Genomic DNA, 21,225 nt, shown 5'->3' with positions numbered 1-21,225 from the left:
AGGTTTGCATTTGCAGGGCAGCAACTCGCCCAGCTCCTGTTCCACCTCCTCTAATCTTCTCTCTGTGTTGTCATATAAGCCTTCCAGGAAATGAAGTCCCACGATGAGTGCATGTTTAGATATTACATAGAACACTGGATGTATTAGTCCCTCTACTGTACAAATAAAACTGCATTTACAACAGTTGCTAGAAAACAAATGGCGTGCTGGTTGGCTTGTTTTTATTAGCTTCTTCCCCACACGGAATGATATCACGCTGAGGATCCAGCTAGACAAACGGAAAACAAAGCCCTTGCTTGCTTGGAGAATATGCCTGCAATCAAATGCATAGAGTCTTAATTGTGCAAATACTAGAAACAGGCCTTAATCAGAGGAGTCTGTGCTAGTAGCATGCAAGAATGCCCCCTCTCCCAATGTTGGTCTTTATATCATTAATTTTTGTTAAGAAATCCATTTGTTTTGCAATTTTTTTCATTAAAATAACATTCGTTCTTAACATTTGCACTGTGGTGAGCTATTGTAGTTTGCTTTTTTTTTTTTGCTGACATTTGTGAGCAATGTGGAAGCAGTGGTGGTACAGTTTCCCAGAAGGCCCTGGAGGGATGTAACATACAACTATTTTGTATGGTCAAGTGGGAAGGGGGGCAGAGTGTCTTTTATAGGCTTGTTTGAAGAAAAAGAATGTTTTTCTGCTCTTTGAGTTGCACATAAAAAGTTAAATAATGACCATTGCATATTCTAAATTATATAATAAATGCTATAATGCAACTCCAACTCGCAAGGCCGGATTTTCCTCCGCAGAGGCTCAAAGCATGCATGTTGGCAGGGGGGAGAGCAAGGAAGCCACGTGAGCTTGGGGGCAAGGTCTGCAGCACTGTCACTCCCTGGCCATCTTGCGAGGACCCCTAGAAAGACATTCTGAAGTGTGGTTAGGCCAATATGCTGATGAACACAAAGATGGATCAGGAATTTCCCCGTTCAAATCTTGTCTGTGCCACAAACTCACTTGGGAGCCTTAGGCAAACCATTCTATCTCAGTTCCCCCATCTACACAATACGCAGCATAAGAATACTAAGCAAGAATATATACTATGTAAGTATACTCAGGCAAGCAGGCAGGAAAAAAAACTACAGGGTTATTGCAAGGATCAGAACTAGATAATGCCTACTCAAAGGAATTCTTTTTGCTCATCAAGCTGTTGTTCAAGATACTAAATCAAACTAGGCCTGGGTTTCTTTTTCTTGACCAGTGGACAAGCCTAGCCAATACTACTAAACAAAAACCAATATATTTATTTCCTCAGCTTCATAGAGTCAACATGAAAAGTGTACTCCAACAGTCCCTGTTTGGAAAGGTAATTTTACTGTCCTGATCTTGGGAAGGTATTTGTGGATGCCTTTTTAACGTGGAGGTTTTGTGTGTTGTTCCTCCTTCCAGTCCACCAGTCCATATAACTGCCTATCCATATAGAGATGTTCTTTAAGTTGGATTTTGAGATGCAACGTTCTACGAAGCCTTTCTAAGCTTTAAAAGAGGAAATGAATGTGTGTGGAGGAAGGCCACCGAGCTGATCAAGCGTCTGGAAACCAAGCCTTATGAGGAACAGTTGAGGGATTTGGGTGAGGAGATATGATTCAAATATCTCAAGGGCTGCCACATGGAAGTTGGAGCATGCTTGTTTTCTCCTGCTCTGGAGGGTAGGACCTGAACCAATGGATTTGGGTTACATGAAACGATTTTCCAACTAAACATCAGTAAGAGCTGTTCGGGAGTGGAACGGACTCCCTTGGAAGGTGGTGCGCTCTCCTTCCTTGGAGGTTTTTAAGCAGAGGTTGGATGGCCATCTGTCATGGATTATTTAGTTGAGATTCCTGCATTACAGGGGTTTGGACTAGTTGACCCTCACTCAGGGTCTCTTCCCCACCTCTACAATTCTGATTCTATGACTGCGGTTTGTTTCCTAACAGACTCGGGCTGCAATCGTTCTTCACTCACGCACTCACCTGAGAGTAAGCCCCACAGAACACCGAGGGAAACCTACTTCTAAGCAGACGTGCCAAGATTGTGCCGATGTTAGCAGCCGTTCTTACACACTTATTCAGTAGCCATTAACATTGGGGAGTTTGTTTCTGAGCACTTTGCTGTTAACCACGGAAGCCATTGTGGAACAAACTATTTCATTAATTAAAGCAGTCGCAAGCTTTGTCCAGCATGTGCATGACTGTCCACGATTGTGTACAAATTTTTCCAGTGTGTACAAATTTTTCCAGTGTGTAAGTAGTTGTCGTAGCGTGTGAAAACCACGAAAATCCACGAGGATCAATGTTTTGAGCTGTGAAATGTTGGGGGCACATGTATCATGGCCCGGCACTGTGTGAATGATAGAGGAATGACTTTACTGTAACTCAAGTCCAATTTACAGGCCTTTAATTAAATCAACAGAAGGTGGCTTTAAAATTATTGTCCCGATTGCCTGAGGTTCTTTTTTAAAAAAAAAATAAAAGGGGGGGGGAGACCTTACAGATTAGATTAGGGCAAGAAGTCCATATGTGGTGGGCATTTTCCACAGGAGATCTTAATCAGGTTGCCCTTAGGGGAGTTTCATTCTGTGCTCATTATGCGAGAGTGGGGGCCTTGTGCTGCATTTTGAAGACACAAAGAAAGGTAAGCCCCCTCCTGCTGTGGGTAAACATGGCCATTGTTCTCTCACCCCTGCTGGCTGGAATGAATGCTAAGCACCGGGATAATAAATGAAATTCCTCAAACCTGCAAGGAATGTGTCCATTCAGGCCATGTGTCAGGCACCTGTCATTTCCCTTTATTGCCATTAAAGGCCCATCTCTGATCTAATCATAGGTTTGGGGGCTTTTAGAGACTAGGAGGATGGAGTCTGGGTTAAAATCCTGGGGTTAGCCCCTCATTTGCAGAAGTGTGTACCTAAGAACCCAGATCCTTTGCAGAAGGGGGCGGGAGGAGAATAGTGATGTTTAAATAAAAATTCAAAGGTCAGAGGACCTGGAACTTTGGCTAGCCAAGGTATCACTGCATTTGTAAACTAAAACTAGAGACACAATTTACCGTATTCTTGCACCACAAAGGAGGGGTCACCAACCCTTTTGGGCCCATGGACATATTTTGAATTGTAAGAGAGGGTTGTGGCCCGCCTTCCTCTTTGCTTCTCTCTTCCCAGTCAGTCTCCACTCACCCTAGGCAGGCAGGCACAGACAAAAAAACCCCACAACTTTTCCACAGGGTCTGTGGACAAAAGCTGGATCATGAAAAGGACCCACTTGCATTTCACACATGGTCCCCCACAAAACAGCTGTCAAATCGCAGGTTGCTACGGTAAGGCCGCACCAGTGCAAGTCACAAAAGCACAGATCCACAGCGTGGAGCCTCATGGATGTTCATTATTTTTTACATATTGTGACAACAAAATTACCCCCAACACATCTGCATGCACAGAAGTGACCTATGGTTTGATGATGGTTTGGAGGGGAATCAATCCCTTGTAAAAATTCCAAGGATCCGTGAGAATCAGTGCCTTTGATTCATGCTTTTGCGCTAGCTGTGATTGTCAGCGGACAAAGATGTGATCAGTGATTTTTTCGGGGGGGGGGGGGGTTAAGGGGAGATTGTGGGGGAAGGGGCAAAAGTATGCCATTTCAGAGAATCTGTTTTATTGGACACAATTTGTGTTTGTGCATTTATCTTTGTTCCCTTCTCCCTCTCCTTCGCCATCCTTACTCCTGTGGCATCCTCCTTTGTCCTCCCTTTTCTTTTCCCCAGTCACCCAAATTCTTCCCCTTTTTCGCTTCAATACAGCCCCTGCTTATACATTTGAAGTGGCCCTGAGATTGCTATGAGTGCATGCTGGATTAGCAGAATTACCGAATTCTTCCAATGGATGAGTAAAAGTAGACAAGGTCGTGTAATCATGCAGAGGCACAACAGGCAAACTCTTCCTTAGTTGGCACTTGGTGCTCCTGGGTTCCTTTAATTCCATTTCCTGTCATGCTGGTTGTTCACTTGCAGCATACAATGCGCTCTGGCACACAGTGTGGGAATTGCTGCCATAAGGAAGCAGAATACTGTCAAACTGTTGTGCAGAAAGAGCGTGTCTCAGTAACTGCTGATGGAACGCAGAACAGAAAATGAGTTCTAGCTGGTGTGCTGGATCGTTTTAAATGAATCCCGCATTGTATAATGAAAGGGAAAATGAAATGATCTTCAGTGAAATGTGGTCACAGATTCCATCCAAGACTTTTCCTGCAATTAAGCTACATTTGCTGATCCAACATGCCTTTAAGTGAAGCATTAATATAAAGGCTCTGATTATTCACAGTCAAAGAAAGTTGATTCTTTTACTTGGAAATCAAAGCATTCTTTCACAGTGGCTCTTTTAGAGTTGTCTTCACACAGGGATCCATGCGCACAAGCTATGCTTGCTGTCTCTGGCAAGCTTTTTTTTTCTACATTCAGTATTTCAGCCCTTTGGATATACATGGGAGCAAAGTTTCATCCCCTGCTCACTTCCTTACACAAAATGCAAATGGTTTTTAAATTCATTTGAGTTTCTGCCAAGGCCCCCAGCCCCCACAAACACCCCAGCCTTCAGTGACAATCAGAACAATGTACAGAATTGCCTATGCAGAAGTAGCTGCTTCTTACAATTTCTCATAGTTTGAAGGGTTGTAGATTTTGCCATGATCGGAGAGCTAAGTTTGTGAAGCCAACTGTGAGCCCTTAGACTTGTTCAAGCTTAGAGAATGAATGAATAACTCTTTATTTGTGTCAGCCATCGGCCATAGCAATAAAACAACAATACGATATACAAAGAATAGAAATAAAAAGTCAATTATATAAAATATATTTTAGGGTTTTGAATCAATAGTCAAATAGTGGATCTTATTCTGATTGCTCCAGCTAAAAACCTTTCAACCTTAGAGAGCCATCTCCTTATACTCAAGGGTAAGCAGACTCCAGACTTCCTGAATCTGCCTAGTTTCCGCCCCTTTAACTAAGATCCCAAGGTCTACCAACCAGAGCCAGGTGGAGAAGACACAGAATGAGAATGAAAGAACCCAATGGAGAAATTCTGAATCTAGTAAGGTATGTTTTCAACAGCAGCCTAATTGGGGTGGGAAAAGTCATCTTCTCATCTTTAGACAATTGAGAGTCAGAAACGCATGCTGATTTACTGCAAATCACTCAGTAGATAGCCTGATTTATCTTCTGCCCCCACTCAGCCTAGATCACATAACAAATTACTATTCAAAGTGGGTGGTGGGAGTAGCTTCAAAAGTACTTTGTGACATTGTGCAGTTCAAAGAAGAGAAAGGCATTGGTTTAGCCTGAAGAAAAAAGTCGTCTGTGAGAACTCTTAAAAATTCCTGAAGGGATATCTCATAGAAGAGGGCAAAGGCATGTTCTGGCGTAAGTTACAGGGCTAGGTGAACTGCAATATCTGGATCAGTCTCTACACTATTCCTGTTTCTAGGGCTCCTTCCAGAGTGTTTTTTTTCTGACTATGTAATTAAAGGGGGAAGCCAGATTTTTTTTTCAGATGGGAGACGTTAACTTTAACATCATATACCCTTTTAAATGTATTTGTGGGAGGGGATAGGGGATGGGAACTTATTGGTTTGTGGTTTTTTGTTCTTGTTTTTATTATGTATTTTGTGTTTTTATCTTGTATTTTTATGTTGTGAACCACCCTGAGATCTATGGATGAAGGGCAGTATACAAATTTAATAAATGAATTTGACTTATTAGCCAGGTTTTCTTTCTTTTCTTTTTTAAAACAAAAAGCCAACTCAAAGCAATTTACAACAGAAGACAAAAATTAAAACAAATGGAAAACTAAAACAAAACAAAAGCTACAAACATTGATATATCTAAGGCCATAAGCCTGGCTGAAAATGAACGTTTTCCTGGTGCTGAAAGGTTATGGTGCCAGGCTGCTTCCCTGGGAATTCCATAACTGGGGAGCCACCACTGAAAAGGCCCTGTTCTTGTATTGTCACTCTCTGAATCTACCTCAGAGATGGTACATACACGAAGAAGAACCTCAGATGAATCCAGGTCCAGGTTGGTTCATGTGGGGAGAGGTAGTCCTTGAAGCTTTGGGTCCTGGTCTGCACACACCACACTTCAAATTGTAATAACTCAGGATGTATTGACACTGACTGACTAGGGCTGGAGGAGCTCAAGGGAACTTCTAGTCTCTGGGCTTTGAGGACATTTTTGGAGAAAGCATCTCTCTCCTGCTATAGCCACTCTTGTCCTATTGCTCGTCTGCCTACTGCACAACTGAAAGGGGGTGAGAGGATTTCCAACTTTGAGTGAAAATAGGTTCATAGCTACTAAAAGTCTCCAGCTTTATGCTTTGTTTAAAAAGAAGTGCCCCGAATTGCAGTGTGAATTCATAGCCTGACTCCAGTCTTCAGCTTCATTCCAAATTAAAATGATACAAATCTATGGTGTGACTGCATATACGGAATACTGTGAGTAGTTCTGGTTGCTGCACCATCAAAAGGATGCTGTAGAGTTGGATATGGTAATGAACCAAATAATCAAGGGCAGAGTTGCAATGCGATGTCTCCAGCAGAAGTTTCCTGAGCTTCCTGCAGGTGAGTCATTACGTTGTTCCTTACTCCCAGTTAAAGATAAAACTTGCAAATTGGATTTCAAAAGAAGGGGCTCAGAGAACAGAGGCTAAGAGCTTGTGATGTACATATGCATTATCTATACATTTTGAGATTTGACTTTGATGCTTCCAACTGCTTTGAGAAGATCTGAACAACATATGGCCTTATAATGTAAATCATACTGTTGGCTTTTAAATGACTTAATCAGATTACCTGGGGGATACGAACTGTGTGCCAGACAAACGAAATGATCGATAACAATGAGAGAGAATTGGACAGATTAACAGAGCTGAGACATTCAGTGGGTATTTGATCATTCCTTTCACTGAAAACAACACTTTGATCTGATCTCAGGGGAATAGCAAGGAGGGTCTGTAGGAGGCAAAAAAAGAGAGAGTGTAACATGGCGCCTTAAAGACAAACCCATTTATTGTGACATAAGCGTTTGTGAGCCCCAGCCGCTATTTTAACATTGCTACTCCAGATGCATTAACTACACACCCCAAATCAGAGGGTGGTTTACAGATGCTGGCATTTTGCTCTCCACTCTGACCTCCTTCCCATCTGTGATACAGCTCCACATTCTGGTAGTGGTGTTACTGAACACCAGCTCAGTTCATAATGTTGATCCCTGGTCTCACTGTGAGTGAAGAGGCTGGCCTAGCATGTGTTGTTACATGGGGGACCTGATGCAGCTCTGCCTTCCTGTGTACTGTGTCCAATACTAATCCAGACTAGAGGGTTTGTACGGAAGGCATTTCATAGTTCATAGGAGTTCATTCTCTCTCCCTCACTGAGAAGCCTCTCCTCTTAGCAGCTGGAGTAGAGGGCCTGTGTCTGGTGTGTGTGTGGGGGGGGGGGGGTCAAGGAGACAGGTTGAGGATGCTGTTGCTGCACTGCCCACCCTGCTGCCCCAAAACCTCCCTGACCAAGCTGGCTGATGTAGTTTCTGGTGTGGTCTTGGAGGATCTTCAATATCCAAGGACTCCTCAGAGGCAGCTCAGGGTTTCATGGCTTCCAAGGCAACTAAATGGAACAGCCCAATGAGTGTCAGCAGCTCAACATAGACCAGAATATACACATGTAATGTTCACCTCTACATTCACAGAGATTCACGTGCTTTGTTAACATGAATGCAAAGCCATGGTTTATGGGTTACATGAGCCCATTCCGCCTTCTCCCTGTGTACATTCTGTTCCACCTTACAACATTGGTTCAAACCATAGTTTCCAATCTTGGGTTGGAAGGTAACAGCAAACCAGGAAATAAGTGAATTGGAGAACATGAGAGGAAGCACATGATTCCATGAATTACTTGTAATTTCCTCCTGGCCACCAAGCTGATGTTATGTCTCAAGGAAACCATGTTGCGATGGGAAACTGTACTAATTGAATTTCTACTTTCCACAGTGTGATCAAAGGCACAGAGCCTGTCTGGAAACATGTGCCATCGCAGACGTATCCAAATCTGAGTAATAGAAAATGCTTTCCTTGCAGCTGAACATAAATGCTTCCCAACAGAAGCATTAAAAATGGTATCCTACAAGGATATGCTCATGTTCCTAGAAGTCAGAGGAACACAAAAATGGCTTAGTACTTAAAATTATTTTCAAATATGAACTCTTAAACAAACACCAGTTACAGATTAACAAATTCAAAAGCCTTTAATAGGTCAACCTTTCAGCACAAGGGCTGGTATATGAATTTTGAAATTCACAAAAGCGATTCAAAAAGTTCTCTTTAAATTTGAAATAAAGGGAATGAAAATAGAGGTGTGTAATTAAGAATTTTTAGAACATGATTATGATTATCAACATTTATTTCTTGAAATAACCTAAGATGCTTTTTTCTGCTTTACCTTCTTCAAGTACTGTAGTGGAGCTTCGTTTGTCTGTGAAATAAAATAAACACATTTGTGTAGTTGAAGGAAGCAAAGTAATAAAGCAATAGTGGTACAGCACTCGCCTAACACGTAACCTGCAACCATTTGGGCAAGTTTCAGTCCTACTGCTATAATTTCATTACAGCTGCACATTTAACATGAATTAGGCAAGCAAACAAAACACAACCACCAAAACAAAAACAAGTATGTAATTCAAGATCTACCTCAAGAAAAGCTGAATTCTGTAATCTCTGAACATTATGAAAATGAAACACATTTGCATACATTTGCTCATGTTGTATATAACCTAGTCTGCTTGTGCTGGGCACTGAAAGAGCCAAAGAACTATGCAAATCAACGAACGCTTGTGCTCTGTGTTCAGCCTCACCTTTAACCCCTTATGTAAGGCCTGCCATTACATTTTCAAACCTACCTTTACAGTTTTAGGGTGCCTCTGCACTCTCAGTTTACAGATGGTTGGCACCATCAAACAAGGGGCTGTCCACCTAAAAGCCAAATATTCAATTGGGGCAGGGAGCAGCAATCTGTGTTCCAGCCACTGTTAAGTCCACATCAACGATAATACTCAGCAGTTGGAATGTTATCCATATTACAAAAAACTGATGGGTTAAAACCTTCATAACAACAAGTGCCTTGCTTTGTTTCAGAAGCTGTCTTTCTGCTCTTATCAGGTCTAAAAAGGCAAAGGGACCCCTGACCATTAGGTCCAGTCGTGACCGACTCTGGGGTTGCGGCGCTCATCTCGCTTTATTGCCCGAGGGAGCTGGCGTACAGCTTCCAGGTCATGTGGCCAGCATGACAAAGCTGCTTCTGGCGAACCAGAGCAGCACACGGAAATGCCGTTTACCTTCCCGCCGGAGCGGCACCTATTTATCTACTTGCACTTTGACGTGCTTTTGAACTGCTAGGTTGGCAGGAACTGCTAGGTTATCAGGTCTAGAGGTACCCTTATTATCAAGATCAGGGGTCAGCAAGGTTTATCTTGCCTGGGCCGGATCGGTACCGTGGAGATCCCTCCATGGGCCTGATCGCCTACCTGCCTGGAATTTTCAGCGCTTGCGCTGATGCGATTTTCGGTCCCCGTGCAAGTCCCCGCACCATGCCAGTTTAGCGCAGTGTGTGAGCAGGCAGCTCAGTTCGGGGGGGGGTCCTCGTGGGCCGGTCAAATGATCTCTGGGCCACCTCTGGCCCATGGGCCTTAGGTTGCTGACCCCTGATCAAGATGCTAATTTCAACATAGCACTAAAGAGATCAGTTGGTTACAGCATGGTGCTGATAATGCCAAGGTTGCAGGTTCGATCCCCATAAGGGACAGCTGCACATTCCCACATTGCAGGGGGTTGGACTAGATGATCCTCAGGCTCCCTTCCAATTCTGATTCTACAATCTGTTGCCTGAACAATTTGATTGTTCTGTCAGCGCAAGCAACAAAAAGATCTCCCCCAGCCCCCACTGCTCTGGGGGTTCTCCCAACCCTCCAAAGTAGACTTGCGGAAGGTGCAGGGGGGGCATGCATGGGGAGGAAGCCCCACTGTGCTAGTGGGGGAGTCCTGCTAGTGGAATGAGTTAGTGTAATCCAGCCCCATATTTTGTGCATGCAATGTGATTGGAATAAATATAGCTCTCTTCTGTGAAAAATAATGGCATATTATATATTAAGGTGTTAAAAAAACCTTTCAACTCATGAAGATGCTAAAGAAGAGCTAGGGGAAAAAGCAGCTGTGCTAAAATAGAGAGATATACTAAGGAAAATAATTTAGTATTAGAGATGTTTGGAAAATAATACTTGAAGGTAGCAGTGTCAGTTACATAAGGTTAACACCATCTCACTTGCATTCTCTCTTTAAGGCCCACTGACAGTCTCTTTTTTCGCGGAAGATACACAAAAAAAGAGCTGCACCAAATTCAAAGAGAAATTTTGTGTTCAGATTGTGATTAGCAGATACAATTTCTCCTGACCTCCGTGCACTCTTCTCTCAAACAACAACAACAGTACAAAGTTCTGCAGTCAAATCTTTGGAATAACCACGGAACAAAGACATAGGCTGGTGTGACATGGCATCCATTTAGATTAGTCATTGCTTAAATGGATGTATGCCTCAAAGCACCATAGTGAAGTTGGATTACCTTTTATTTATCCAAGACACTGTTCCATTGAGCACATGTCTTATTTCTCAATCACCTTTACTGTCAAAACCTGGGAGGTAATTTCCCCCTATTTGCATTTGTTGCAAACCCATTTCCTAAGATTTCCATAAAGTTCTGTGGGCATCTGCTTATTGAGAGCTCGTGTAGTGTTTAAGCTAGTGTCGGACTTAAGACTGGAAGGGCGAAATCGCCACTTAGAGGAAATGTGTGATTCATGGTGACACTTAAATATGTGTATTGAGCAGCTATGGGAGAATTTGATATAGGTGGGGCTCTGGCTGAGCTTGGGCTCAGCTGCGGCTACGCTGGCTGGAGTCCCCTATTTTGGCTCAGCCACAGATGCACTGCCTAAGTCCTCCATCCTGGCTCAGCTGGCATACGTCTCGAAAAAGGGACATTCCAGGAACATGGCAGGGGGAGACATTTCCCTCTTCCAAACTCTGTTTAGCTCAGTCATGTGACCTAGCAACACAGTGGAAGTGACACTGGCAAATAGGGTGGTGTAAGTCTAATTCTATTTTAAAGGTTTGCTTATTATTTTCTTAATTTTTTTAAAAATATTTGTATACTGCCCTATACCCGTAGAGCTGAGGGTGGTTTGTAACATAAAATCACAATATAAAAACAGAAAATACATATAACAAAAATAAAGGCAACCCTCAATCAGCCAAAGGCCTGGTTAAAGAGGAATGTTTTTGCCTGGTGCCGGCTGAACCTCCCTGGGGAGAGCATTCCACAGACGGGGAGCCACTGCAGAAAAGGCCCGTCCCTGTGTTGCCACCCTCTGGACCTGTCATGGAGGAGGCACACAAAAAAGGACCTCAGATGATAATATCAGGGTCTGGGTAGGTTTAAATGGAAAGAGGCGGTCCTTGTTCTCCCTCTGCGAGACTCAGACCCGCTCAGTTGGCAGTATCTTTGCTCCTGAATTTGGAACAGGGATAAATTGCCCCAGGATAATTTATCCTGGTATAACATATGCTGACTTCCTATAGCTTGAATTGCTCTGCCCCTTAGGAGCCATTCACTTCTCTCTTTATTAGGAGCATTCTGTTATGATGGTTAGCGCATTGGATCCAGGTTCAGATCCTGACAGAGCCATGATGGTCACTAGGTGATTCTGAGTCACCACCTCACAGGGTTGTTGTGAGGATAAAATGGGCAAGAAGACCATGAATGCTGCCTTGAACACTTAGGTGGAAGGGTGGACTAAACTTTTAATTAATGAAAATAAAATACATTTATTTTTATTTCAGAGCTCATAGTTCCAACACTGTATCTAACACACTGATCTACCAAGATCTAATAAAAAAGCATACAGGTATTTAAAAGTTGCTGCACCATGAAAATAAACAAAAATGGTTGCTGTACTTACAAATAATGTTGGTTTGGGTGCAAAGACATTTCCTTCCTCGTGTTCAAAAGGCAAACTGACTGATGGATTTGAAATGGCTTTTGCATGCAGATTTTGACCCTGTTTCTGGGGCAAACTATCTCCTTGGGGTTTACCATGAAGACGAATCAACGTCTGTTTCATCACAGCCAGTTCCTTAACAAAAAAGAAGTCAAACTATAAGCCTCCATTACTGGTTATAGAACATGCATTTTCTATTCAACAAAGCATGGAAATGGAATCATTACAGTACAATAAGGATGGTTATCTCCCTTTCTGGTCTGATTACTTATTTGAAACCACTTCATAAAGGAAGTAATAAAATAAAAAAGGCACAAGATTTATATGAATAGGAGCTCATCATTTGTGAAATGCTGTGACAGAAAAAGATTTACAGAGCACAGTTAAGCATCCCACTGGCTCTTTTTCACTTAAACTGCCATTTATTTTAAAACAATTCTTTTTAAAGGTTTGTTTTGAAAAGGCAGAGCGCTGGCTTAATCCAATCTGCATGCTTACAAATAAGAGGCAGATGGCTGGGATAAGAGAGCATGTCTTACAAAGGCAGATATAAAAAACACTTATTACTCCCAGTAAAGTGAGAGGAGTGGGAACATCCAGGAGAAAACATACACACTACAAAGATCACAGTAAATATAGGAAAAAATGTTGTAAAGAGACGAGCTTCCCTCTCTGAAACAGAAAAGCAATTTTTTGCCTCTCAACACATCAGTTCTCTGGACTTGCCTCCTAATTGGGAGATATGCTCAGTAAAGAAATTCAAGAGAGAGGCATAGGCCATGTTTGCACACCACATGGTTGAGCATGAATGCGCCCCTTCGATGTGACCCTCTCCCTTCCCCATGGCTTGTGCTGAGGCAGTGTTTAGCTTGACAGTTAAAACATTTCAACTTAGTGCTATGTTTGAAGTAGTTATATTGCTTTAAGATAATTATGTTAAATTATGCAACAAGTCAATGTCAAACCAAAGGTTATGAAGCTGGTTTGCTAAACAAACCAAAGTTTGTTTTAGTATGATGCTAACCCAGGATTTTCTAATAGTGAAACTAAACTCTACTGAAGCCCTCTTCCCCATTGCATGGGAGGAGAGGAGGGGAGGGCGCAAACAAAACACTTTGCTAGATGTAGCAGACGTAGTGCAGCTAAACCATGGTTAAATGTTACGTTTGAATACAACCACAGAGCTCTGTTGAGGGTGGATTATTCTACCCCTTTCATACTTCAACCAACCAACCAACCAAAGCAAAAACTTTTAAACACAAGAATGAAACAAGCATCCAGTTTCAGTTCTGAAAATACCAGCAAGTCTTCTTCGTTATCAGAAGTTGGAAAATAGTAAATTAACAGAACCATCCGGGCATGTAAATTCTAGTTTGGGGTTCCGTTGGTCACTTTTCATCCTGACAGATAAAATTTATCTATTTCACAATGATTTGAGCTTCAAGGAAATGTAAGGAGGCCTGGATAAACTCATGCAACAATGGTGTAAAAACATGAATGCTTGTAGTTTAATGTCAGACAACAAACAAGTAGCAGTAGACTGTGAGTTAACAATAGATTTCTTAATTCACATTGATTCACCGTTTTGGTTACAATTATGAAAATGAGCCTTGGAGGATGAAAGCATGCCATTCCTCATACACAATTACTTATAAGCAGCTCTATAATACCGTAGGATGTAAATTCTTCTGCTCAAAAGGTAAAAATAGGCACACTTTGTTGTACTGACTGTTACATCTACTTAATAAATGCCCAATATTCCAGTTATGGCCTCCTCATAACACCACCCCAAACCCTTAAAGCACACCAAACCACTTTCTCCACTGGGTGCATACTTCTTATTGCTCAGTCATTTAATATTGCAAGTATTTGCATAATTCAGCCATGTGCAGTGGCATGTCAAAACAGCTCAACTGCAGAGCAGCTGTTTCAAAGGGCTGCATAACTGATACCAACATGTTGCTGAAAGTTGTAAACTCTGCAGAGATGTTGCCAAAGCAATGCATAGACAAAATTTCTCGATGAAAATAACTGGGACAATTATATTGCAAGCACATGCTTCATCTTTACTGGACTGAGGCTACAATCCTAAGCAAACCCACTGGGAAGCTATGGAAATAAGTATTCAGGTAGGTTTAGGATTGGGATGCAAATCGTGTTTTCATTTTAGCAACCACTGTGAATGAGTGTACTACTTTGCTGCACCATATTCTGATTGAAGAGATGTTGAAATTGTACTCCAAAACATGACAATGGTAGGCAATTCTCAGGCTGATAGAGAGTTTACATTTCAGAGAACACAAAGCAATCTTTTAGTAGTTATTTGGCCATCATATCTCTTGGAGAGAGGCCAACTCTCAGGTAAGCGGTGCAGGGGGGGGGGAAGAGAATAAGCCCTCTCCAAAAATCTTCCCAATTCCTTGTAAATCAGCAGAAAGCCTTCCATGCACTTAAAAAAAGTTTCTATGAAAACCTCTTCTAGCCAATGTATAGGTGTCTTCCAGAAGTGATGCGAGAACCTTTTATTTAAATGTAATCATTTTAAGTGGGGGCTTTGAAGATTAGCAAATTGCTACCCAGCTTCATGGAGCAGCATAAATTGAGCAAAAGAACAATACAAGCACAACATAGTGCTAAGCAGATTGATCCACAAGTACAAGAAAAGTCTTCCCTTCTCCCCCCCCTGCACTCTGCGTACCGCTTAAATTTCTTGGGTTCCCCCAAAAACCTTCCAGAACAGTTTGGGGGATGGCCCAGGGCACACATGGAGGAAGGAGGAGAAATCCTCTTGCACTAGTTCTGCTAGCGCAATATGTAACTGAATACTACTCAGTCTGTTATAGCTCTCTAGTGCCAGTCTTCCTGAATGAGAGGGGAAATCAGACAAGGCAGTCCTTAATGTATCCTGGTCCCAAATTATTTGCAACTTTAAGGGTCTTAAATGACATTCTGAACAGGGGCGGAGCAAGCGGCACCGTCCTGGAGGGGGCATCACTTGGGGCCGCGCCCACGCCCCTTGCCTCTGCACGGCAGCCTTGGGGAAAAAAAACAAAAAAGCTGCAGGCGTCGCGGGCAGAGCGATTGGGTGCTGTGCGGGTGCCTGCTGGAGGGGTGGCGGCACTCGGGGCCGTGCCCTCGCCCCGCAATCGGCGCCTGAGCCTGGACGCTTTGTTTAGAAGTCACGGGAGCGCAATCCCCCTCTACCTAGCACGCATGCACAGTGGGATGCTGCGCATGCGTACAACATACAGGGGATTGCGTTGTACATGCGTGCTAGGTAGAGGGAGATTGCGCCCCCGCGACTTCTAAACGGAGCGTCCAGGCTCCGTTTTGAATTCAGGGGGGGGTGTATGATCCCCCTTAGATAGCGACGCATGAGCCGTTACGTAGCAACACCGCGCCCCCCGGGGGCATGGCAATTTGCCGCCCCGGGTGTTGCGCCGCCTCGCTACGCCCCTGACTCTGAATTGGGTTGAAAACTGGAAGCAGTCTGAGTGCATCCATTCCCAGAGAGCTTTTCAGCCTTATTCCATCATCAGTCTATGAGCTGGTTCAAACCATAGAGCCCCTGACAATAACTTTGAAAATAATTTAGAAGGGATTTTTTTTTGGGGGGGGATGCTGTACAGCCCCTGCTGTAACAGTTGTGTGCTGCCTTTGATTCCTTTAAGAGGAGCAGAGTTTGACAACACTCTGACACATGTATCACGACAATACTTTGTGGAAGGAGATCACTACCCATAGTACACCCTTGCAAACAAAACAAAGAACTTGGTTCTGTCTGCTGGAGCAAGGGATTTTTGGGGGGTAAACTCTGAATGTATTGTATAGTTTGGTTGACACAATGAACACAACTTTCAGGCAAAGTACATAAATATAAAATGTAAATATAAAATGCCGCGATTTCCAGCATCTGCATCTGCACAGACGTGATTTCCGGCGTCTGCGCATGTGCAGGCACAATTTCTGGCGCCACGGAAGCGAATCCCCTCACTGTGCTGGTTTAGGGCAGCGCGCAGGGAATCGCTAAGTGGGCAGCTTGGTTTGGGGGTGGCTCATGGGCCGGTTAAATGACCCCCATGGGCTGCTTGTGGCTCTTGGGCCTTAGGTTGTTGACCCCTGCTCAATGACATAAAGTGTACTAGAGCAGGGGTCAGCAACCTTTTTCAGCCATAGGCCGGGTCCACCGTCCCTTAGACCATGTGGGGGGCAGGACTATATTTTGAAAAAGATAAAAAAAAGAACGAATTCCTAAGCCCCACAAATAATCCAGAGATGGATTTTAAATAAAAGGACACATTCTACTTATGTAAAAACACGCTGATTCCCAGACCGCCCACGGGCCGGATTTAGAAGGTGATTGGGCCGCATCCAGCCCATGGGCCTTAGGTGGCCTACCCCTGTACAAGAGCTTGGATAGAGTAGTTCCTGGGATCCCAGGCACTGAATGCACCCCAAATTACTTATGAGATCTCAATGGGTCTACTCTGAGGAAAACAACCCATTCCTTAAAAAACAAAACAAATGTACAGAATATCTGTAGGTGTTTCTGCTCCAGAGCTATCTCTTGCTGCTTTGGTGGTTCATAAGTATGTTTCTGTTCATTTGTTATATCTGAATAGAAAACTAGAAGGGTTTACACAGCTGGACAGCTACTGCAACATGATTGAAAGATTCATAGTCACCTGGGGAAATGAATTAAGGACTTTTTAAATATTTGGATGATCCTACTGGCAACTGTTTCTTGCTAAAAACTCCTATCCTTAATAATAATAATAAAAATCTTGGCTCTCTCCAAAGTACGTTTTGTATAACGTGCTTGCCAGTTTGATCTTGCAATCCAAACAAACACAATGAATTTTGCCTATATTTTGTGGAACATTTCCCCTCTAAATCAAAATCTGAGGTGCTTACATTGCGTTCCTATCAATTTACATTACAATAAGCCTTGCTTATTTTTGTAGCACATGGAAACTGTGTTTCCTGAAAGTCAGATTTTATTCAGCACAAGTTTACTTTATAGGGCACAATAAATGAGCATACAATTCTTAGGTGTGTGTGTGTGTGTGTGTGTGTGTGTGTGTGTGTGTGTGTGTGACGTCTAAGAAGGAGAAGCAAGTTACTCAAAGCTTCCCCTCTCATCCAAAATTGTGTGCATGAATGGGCCCCGTTTGCTAAAAAGCTTCCAGGTGTTCTAAATTCAGTAGCCTTTTTGTATTCATGTTTAAGTAACACAATAACTCAATAGATAACATAAAATAAAAATGAGAAGTGCTGATAACAGCACAATAGGAACCAGAACTGTCTTGACAATCACTTAACAATATGATCCTTGCTTGCTTCTCTAAACTGTAGTTGAGAATAGCTCCAGGGCTAACTTGGGATACAGAAATTTCCCTGTAATCTCTCTCTCTCTGTGTATGTGTATGTGTGTGTGCAAACAAACAGAACATTAATAGAAGCAAGGATCTCAGAACAGTAACTTAGTAGAAGAAAAATGATAATTACCTTCTGGCTGAATGTTAGAAGGAACTAAGCATTGTATTTAGAAGGTTGCAGCACATATGCAAAAAGGAAGAATAAATTCTCTTTAGAAACATAATTCTGAAATTGCCTTATATAAAAAAGTAAAACAAGGAAGGAACTTGGCTAAAGGCAGTCTAACCAAAATGCCTGCTTTCAGCTTTCTTTTTAAAATTGCCATAGAAAGATGTATGCTGTTCACTGACAAAGCAGAAAACCAATGTTACCAGTAATAAGCTTAGTGTTGTAGGAGAGCCAGAGGGCTTTCAAGAACGCCTTCAGTCTACTGACTAACTCAGGTAAATAACCTTTAGAAAGGTTCAGTAGTTTAATCATGCTTGAGAACAACTCTAGTAAAAGGAGACGCAGCTATAGAAAAACTGACAAACACCTTCACATGCAATGGGATTTCAGTATCAGAATAGATAGGCCTTTTTTAGGGAGGTGCACAGTTGATTAGATTAAATACAATGCAGTTTGACAGCTTTAGAATTCACAGAACTCATGATGAGACTGGATATTCCTTTTTTAAAACTATTTTTCTTTTTCAGATAATACAAAACACAAAATGGAACAGAATAAAAAGGAAATCCCTCAACTGATCCATCTGCCCCTCCCCACTGGGTTGGATATTCATGACAAAAAAGGAAAATATTTCAGAGATGAAATAGGTATTTTGAGCAATGGCAATATTTAGTCCTGTTCATTCTAGTCTCCATTTTTCTTTTTCTTTTTCAAAACTCCCAAATTTATATACTGCTTGACTGTAATAAAACCTCAAGTGGCCTTTATTGATAATTTTTAATATTTCTTATAAAAGTTAAATAAGTAGCTAATACATTTAAAAGATAATTAAAAGTAACAATATACTAAAAAGAGATTAAACACATCTACATCTACATGTCTGGGTATACAGTGGACCCTCTGGATACGTAACTTTTGGGTTACGAACGCGGCAAACCTGGAAGTGTATACTTCTGGGTTTCGCTGCGCTTTGCGCATGTGCAGAAGTGCTCAATCATGCCATGCAGAAGCAGCGCCTCCGCCTATGGACTTTTCAGGTTGTGGATGGACTCCCAGAACGAATTTAATTCGTATCTGGAGGGTCCACTGTATATGTTTTAAGCAGGTAAAGGAAAAGGTCTGTCCACAGACAGCTTTCTGGGTCATGTGGCCAGCATGCCTTTGACAGGACTTAACCATCCAGGGGGAAAGGTACAGTGAAGATGCCTGTCTGATGTCAATAGGCAAGGAGTTCCAAAGTTTAGGTGCTGCCACACTGAAAGACTGATTTCTTACATATACAGAATCAATATTAGGTGCTGCCTCTTAAGTAGGGTGTGCTTAATTTTTCAACTTTCAAATTCCAGAAATAAGGGTTGGCAAAAAGTTGTAACATTACTTGGGAATTCAAAAGATATTCAATATAATTTAGTTTTGCTTGGTAAGTAAAACACATGCAAAACTGCATAGAAATCATTAAAAAAAATGATTGCCAAGTTCTTCCAATTATAAGGCTTTCCAGGGCAGGCAACTGGCCACTTTTCCAGACACTCACCCACAGTGAGCTTCTATCTCCCCAATATTCAGGCTCAGCTTATTTTGCATCATCCATAACACCACTGAATCCAGGCGCCAGTACTGGACGGCCTCTCCTGATTCAGATATTCTTCAGCTATTTCTACAGGGCTTATTGTGGGGAGAGTTTTCGAGTGAGAGCTCCTTTGTAGAGAGTGCAGGGGACAAATGCTCCCCTACATTCCTCTTTGATATCACTGGAGCCGGTTGTATTGTCTTGGTGGCTAAAGAGAGAAAAACAAATGTTGATGAAAAATAGTCACAGCCCCTTTGCTGCTGAGGGTGTCCTCTAAAGCAGTGGTCCTCAACCTTGGGCCTCCAGATGTTTTTGGCCTACAACTCCCATGATCCCTAGCTAGCAGGACCAGTGGTCAGGGATGATGGTAATTGTAGTCTCAAAACATCTGGAGGCCCAAGGTTGAGGCCCACTGCTCTAAAGGACATGTCTCCTGTGCGCAAGGAGCTGCTCCGAGAAGTGGCTTTCTATTCCTTTCCTTGGGAATGTCTTTATGTCTTTAATATTGCAAGTAGGTCTGACTACTGAATTTTGCAAGCCACTCTGGGAAGCTTTCTGGCTGAAGGGCTGGGTATAAATGCTTTAAACAAATAAGGAAATAAAGCAAGCAAGCACACCAGTCCTGGAAACTTGTGCTGCTGCTGCCCATTCTCATTCTCCTCAGGAAGTATTTAATGGTGTGAGCAAGGGCGATGACAAGAGGTCCCCCCACCAAGTGGCCTCCAGAGAATGAGAAAATCAGCAGAAACACCAGAAGCATCCAAACACTGTTGTACACAGCACAAAGGGGGGATCCTCCAATTGAGAGCAGCAATTGCAGCAGGAAGAGAAAGCGGGGAATGATGAAGTGCAAGGATGATCATGAGTCTTAGAATATAGTATATCTGGGGGGCAGGGGAGAATGCTTTTTGAAATCGTCAAAATAAGGATCACAGAAACAGCAGGCTGCCCACCCCACTTTCCTTGAATATACAGCCTCAGAAACACCTGGAAGCCCATATACCGTACTACATTCTGAATGTGAGTCGGCCTAATAAAATGCATTATCTCGCATTCCCTGTGTCTTTTGTGAAATGCAGAGTAGTCTTTCAAGAGTTCAATAAAAAGGAAATGTGTGACTGGAAACTTATCAGACCACACAAGCCTCGGAGAAAGAAAGAAACACTTTTCAAGGCCTGTGAAACATTCTTGGATCTCACACAAAGGTTTATTTTAATTCAATCTGAATGTGGCCCTAAATTGCCCATGTAGAACAATATAAAAACATACGTAATCTGTCAAGTGTATTCAAGCAAGTGCATTATCTACTGTGTAGCCAGACAACAGTTCAAAAACAGTGTAGCTGTGACTGTAGTATAGAAAAGGCAAAAGACAAGAGGCAAGAGGTTTGCCGAGTGCCGTGGAAGGTAAGCTTTTTCAGACTGAGACCTTTTGCCTTTTGGCATGTATTTTATGTAATAAATATTGTTATCTGCACAGAGCATCTGGGACAGAATGAGCTATTATTCTCTCCCCAACTCTGCCCTGCTTCACTCCAGGGTTTCCTCCAGGAAACATAAACCACCCCAGCTGTGCCTAGCTCTGATAAGGCAAGAAAAGGCCGCTGGCAGCCTTTCTTGACAGTTTACCCAAAGCACTTCTGAACTTGCTTCCACTTATCTGCCCCTTAAAACTACCTGCCTGCTTCTTGCGTCTTTCTCAGACTCTTAGGGGGCAATCCTGTGGCAAGATCTGCTGGGATGAACAGCTTATGATGGCTTAGCTGGATGATTCCTGTCTCAGCTGGCATTAAGTCATCAACCCTGGCTCAGTCAAAGACACGCCAGTGCAACTTGCTCAGCCAGGCCAGTATTAGGCTGAGCAACAGCAGCAACCCCACTGCCCGGGGTGCCTGTCCCCCCTGCGGAAGCCTCGCTTACAGGGGTCGCACAGTGGAGGCATCTGGCAAGATCTTGCTGGAATTCTCACAAGAGCTCATTGCTGCCATAGGAAA

General features: G+C 42.7%; 1 protein-coding gene across 9 annotated transcripts in view; it reads right to left on the bottom strand.

Annotated features, from left to right (window-relative positions):
- Nucleotides 1-4,773: 4,773 nt before the first annotated feature.
- PIBF1 (progesterone immunomodulatory binding factor 1) overlaps nt 4,774-21,225 on the bottom strand; it is an 81,197-nt gene continuing 64,745 nt past the window's right edge. For 3 of the 9 annotated variants that reach the window (XM_088667472.1, XM_088667470.1, XM_088667471.1), the window contains exons 17-19: nt 12,077-12,250; nt 8,509-8,541; nt 4,774-7,023 (exon numbers count right to left, since the gene is read on the bottom strand). In XM_088667472.1, coding sequence (XP_088523598.1) covers nt 6,856-7,023; nt 8,509-8,541; nt 12,077-12,250 — 375 coding nt within the window. In that variant the 3' untranslated portion in view covers nt 4,774-6,855. Of the gene's footprint in view, nt 7,024-7,060; nt 7,678-8,288; nt 8,542-8,953; nt 9,039-12,076; nt 12,251-21,225 lie in introns of those variants that run through there. The other 6 variants (XM_088667475.1, XM_035115491.3, XM_088667474.1 and 3 more) reach the window with 3 other exon arrangements.

The sequence above is a fragment of the Zootoca vivipara genome, chromosome 4 (genome assembly GCF_965207765.1).
Source record: "Zootoca vivipara chromosome 4, rZooViv2.hap1.1, whole genome shotgun sequence".
NCBI classification, from domain to species: domain Eukaryota; kingdom Metazoa; phylum Chordata; class Lepidosauria; order Squamata; family Lacertidae; genus Zootoca; species Zootoca vivipara.
Note: the sequence above shows the minus strand (reverse complement) of the source record. Positions and strands in the feature narration are given on the sequence as shown.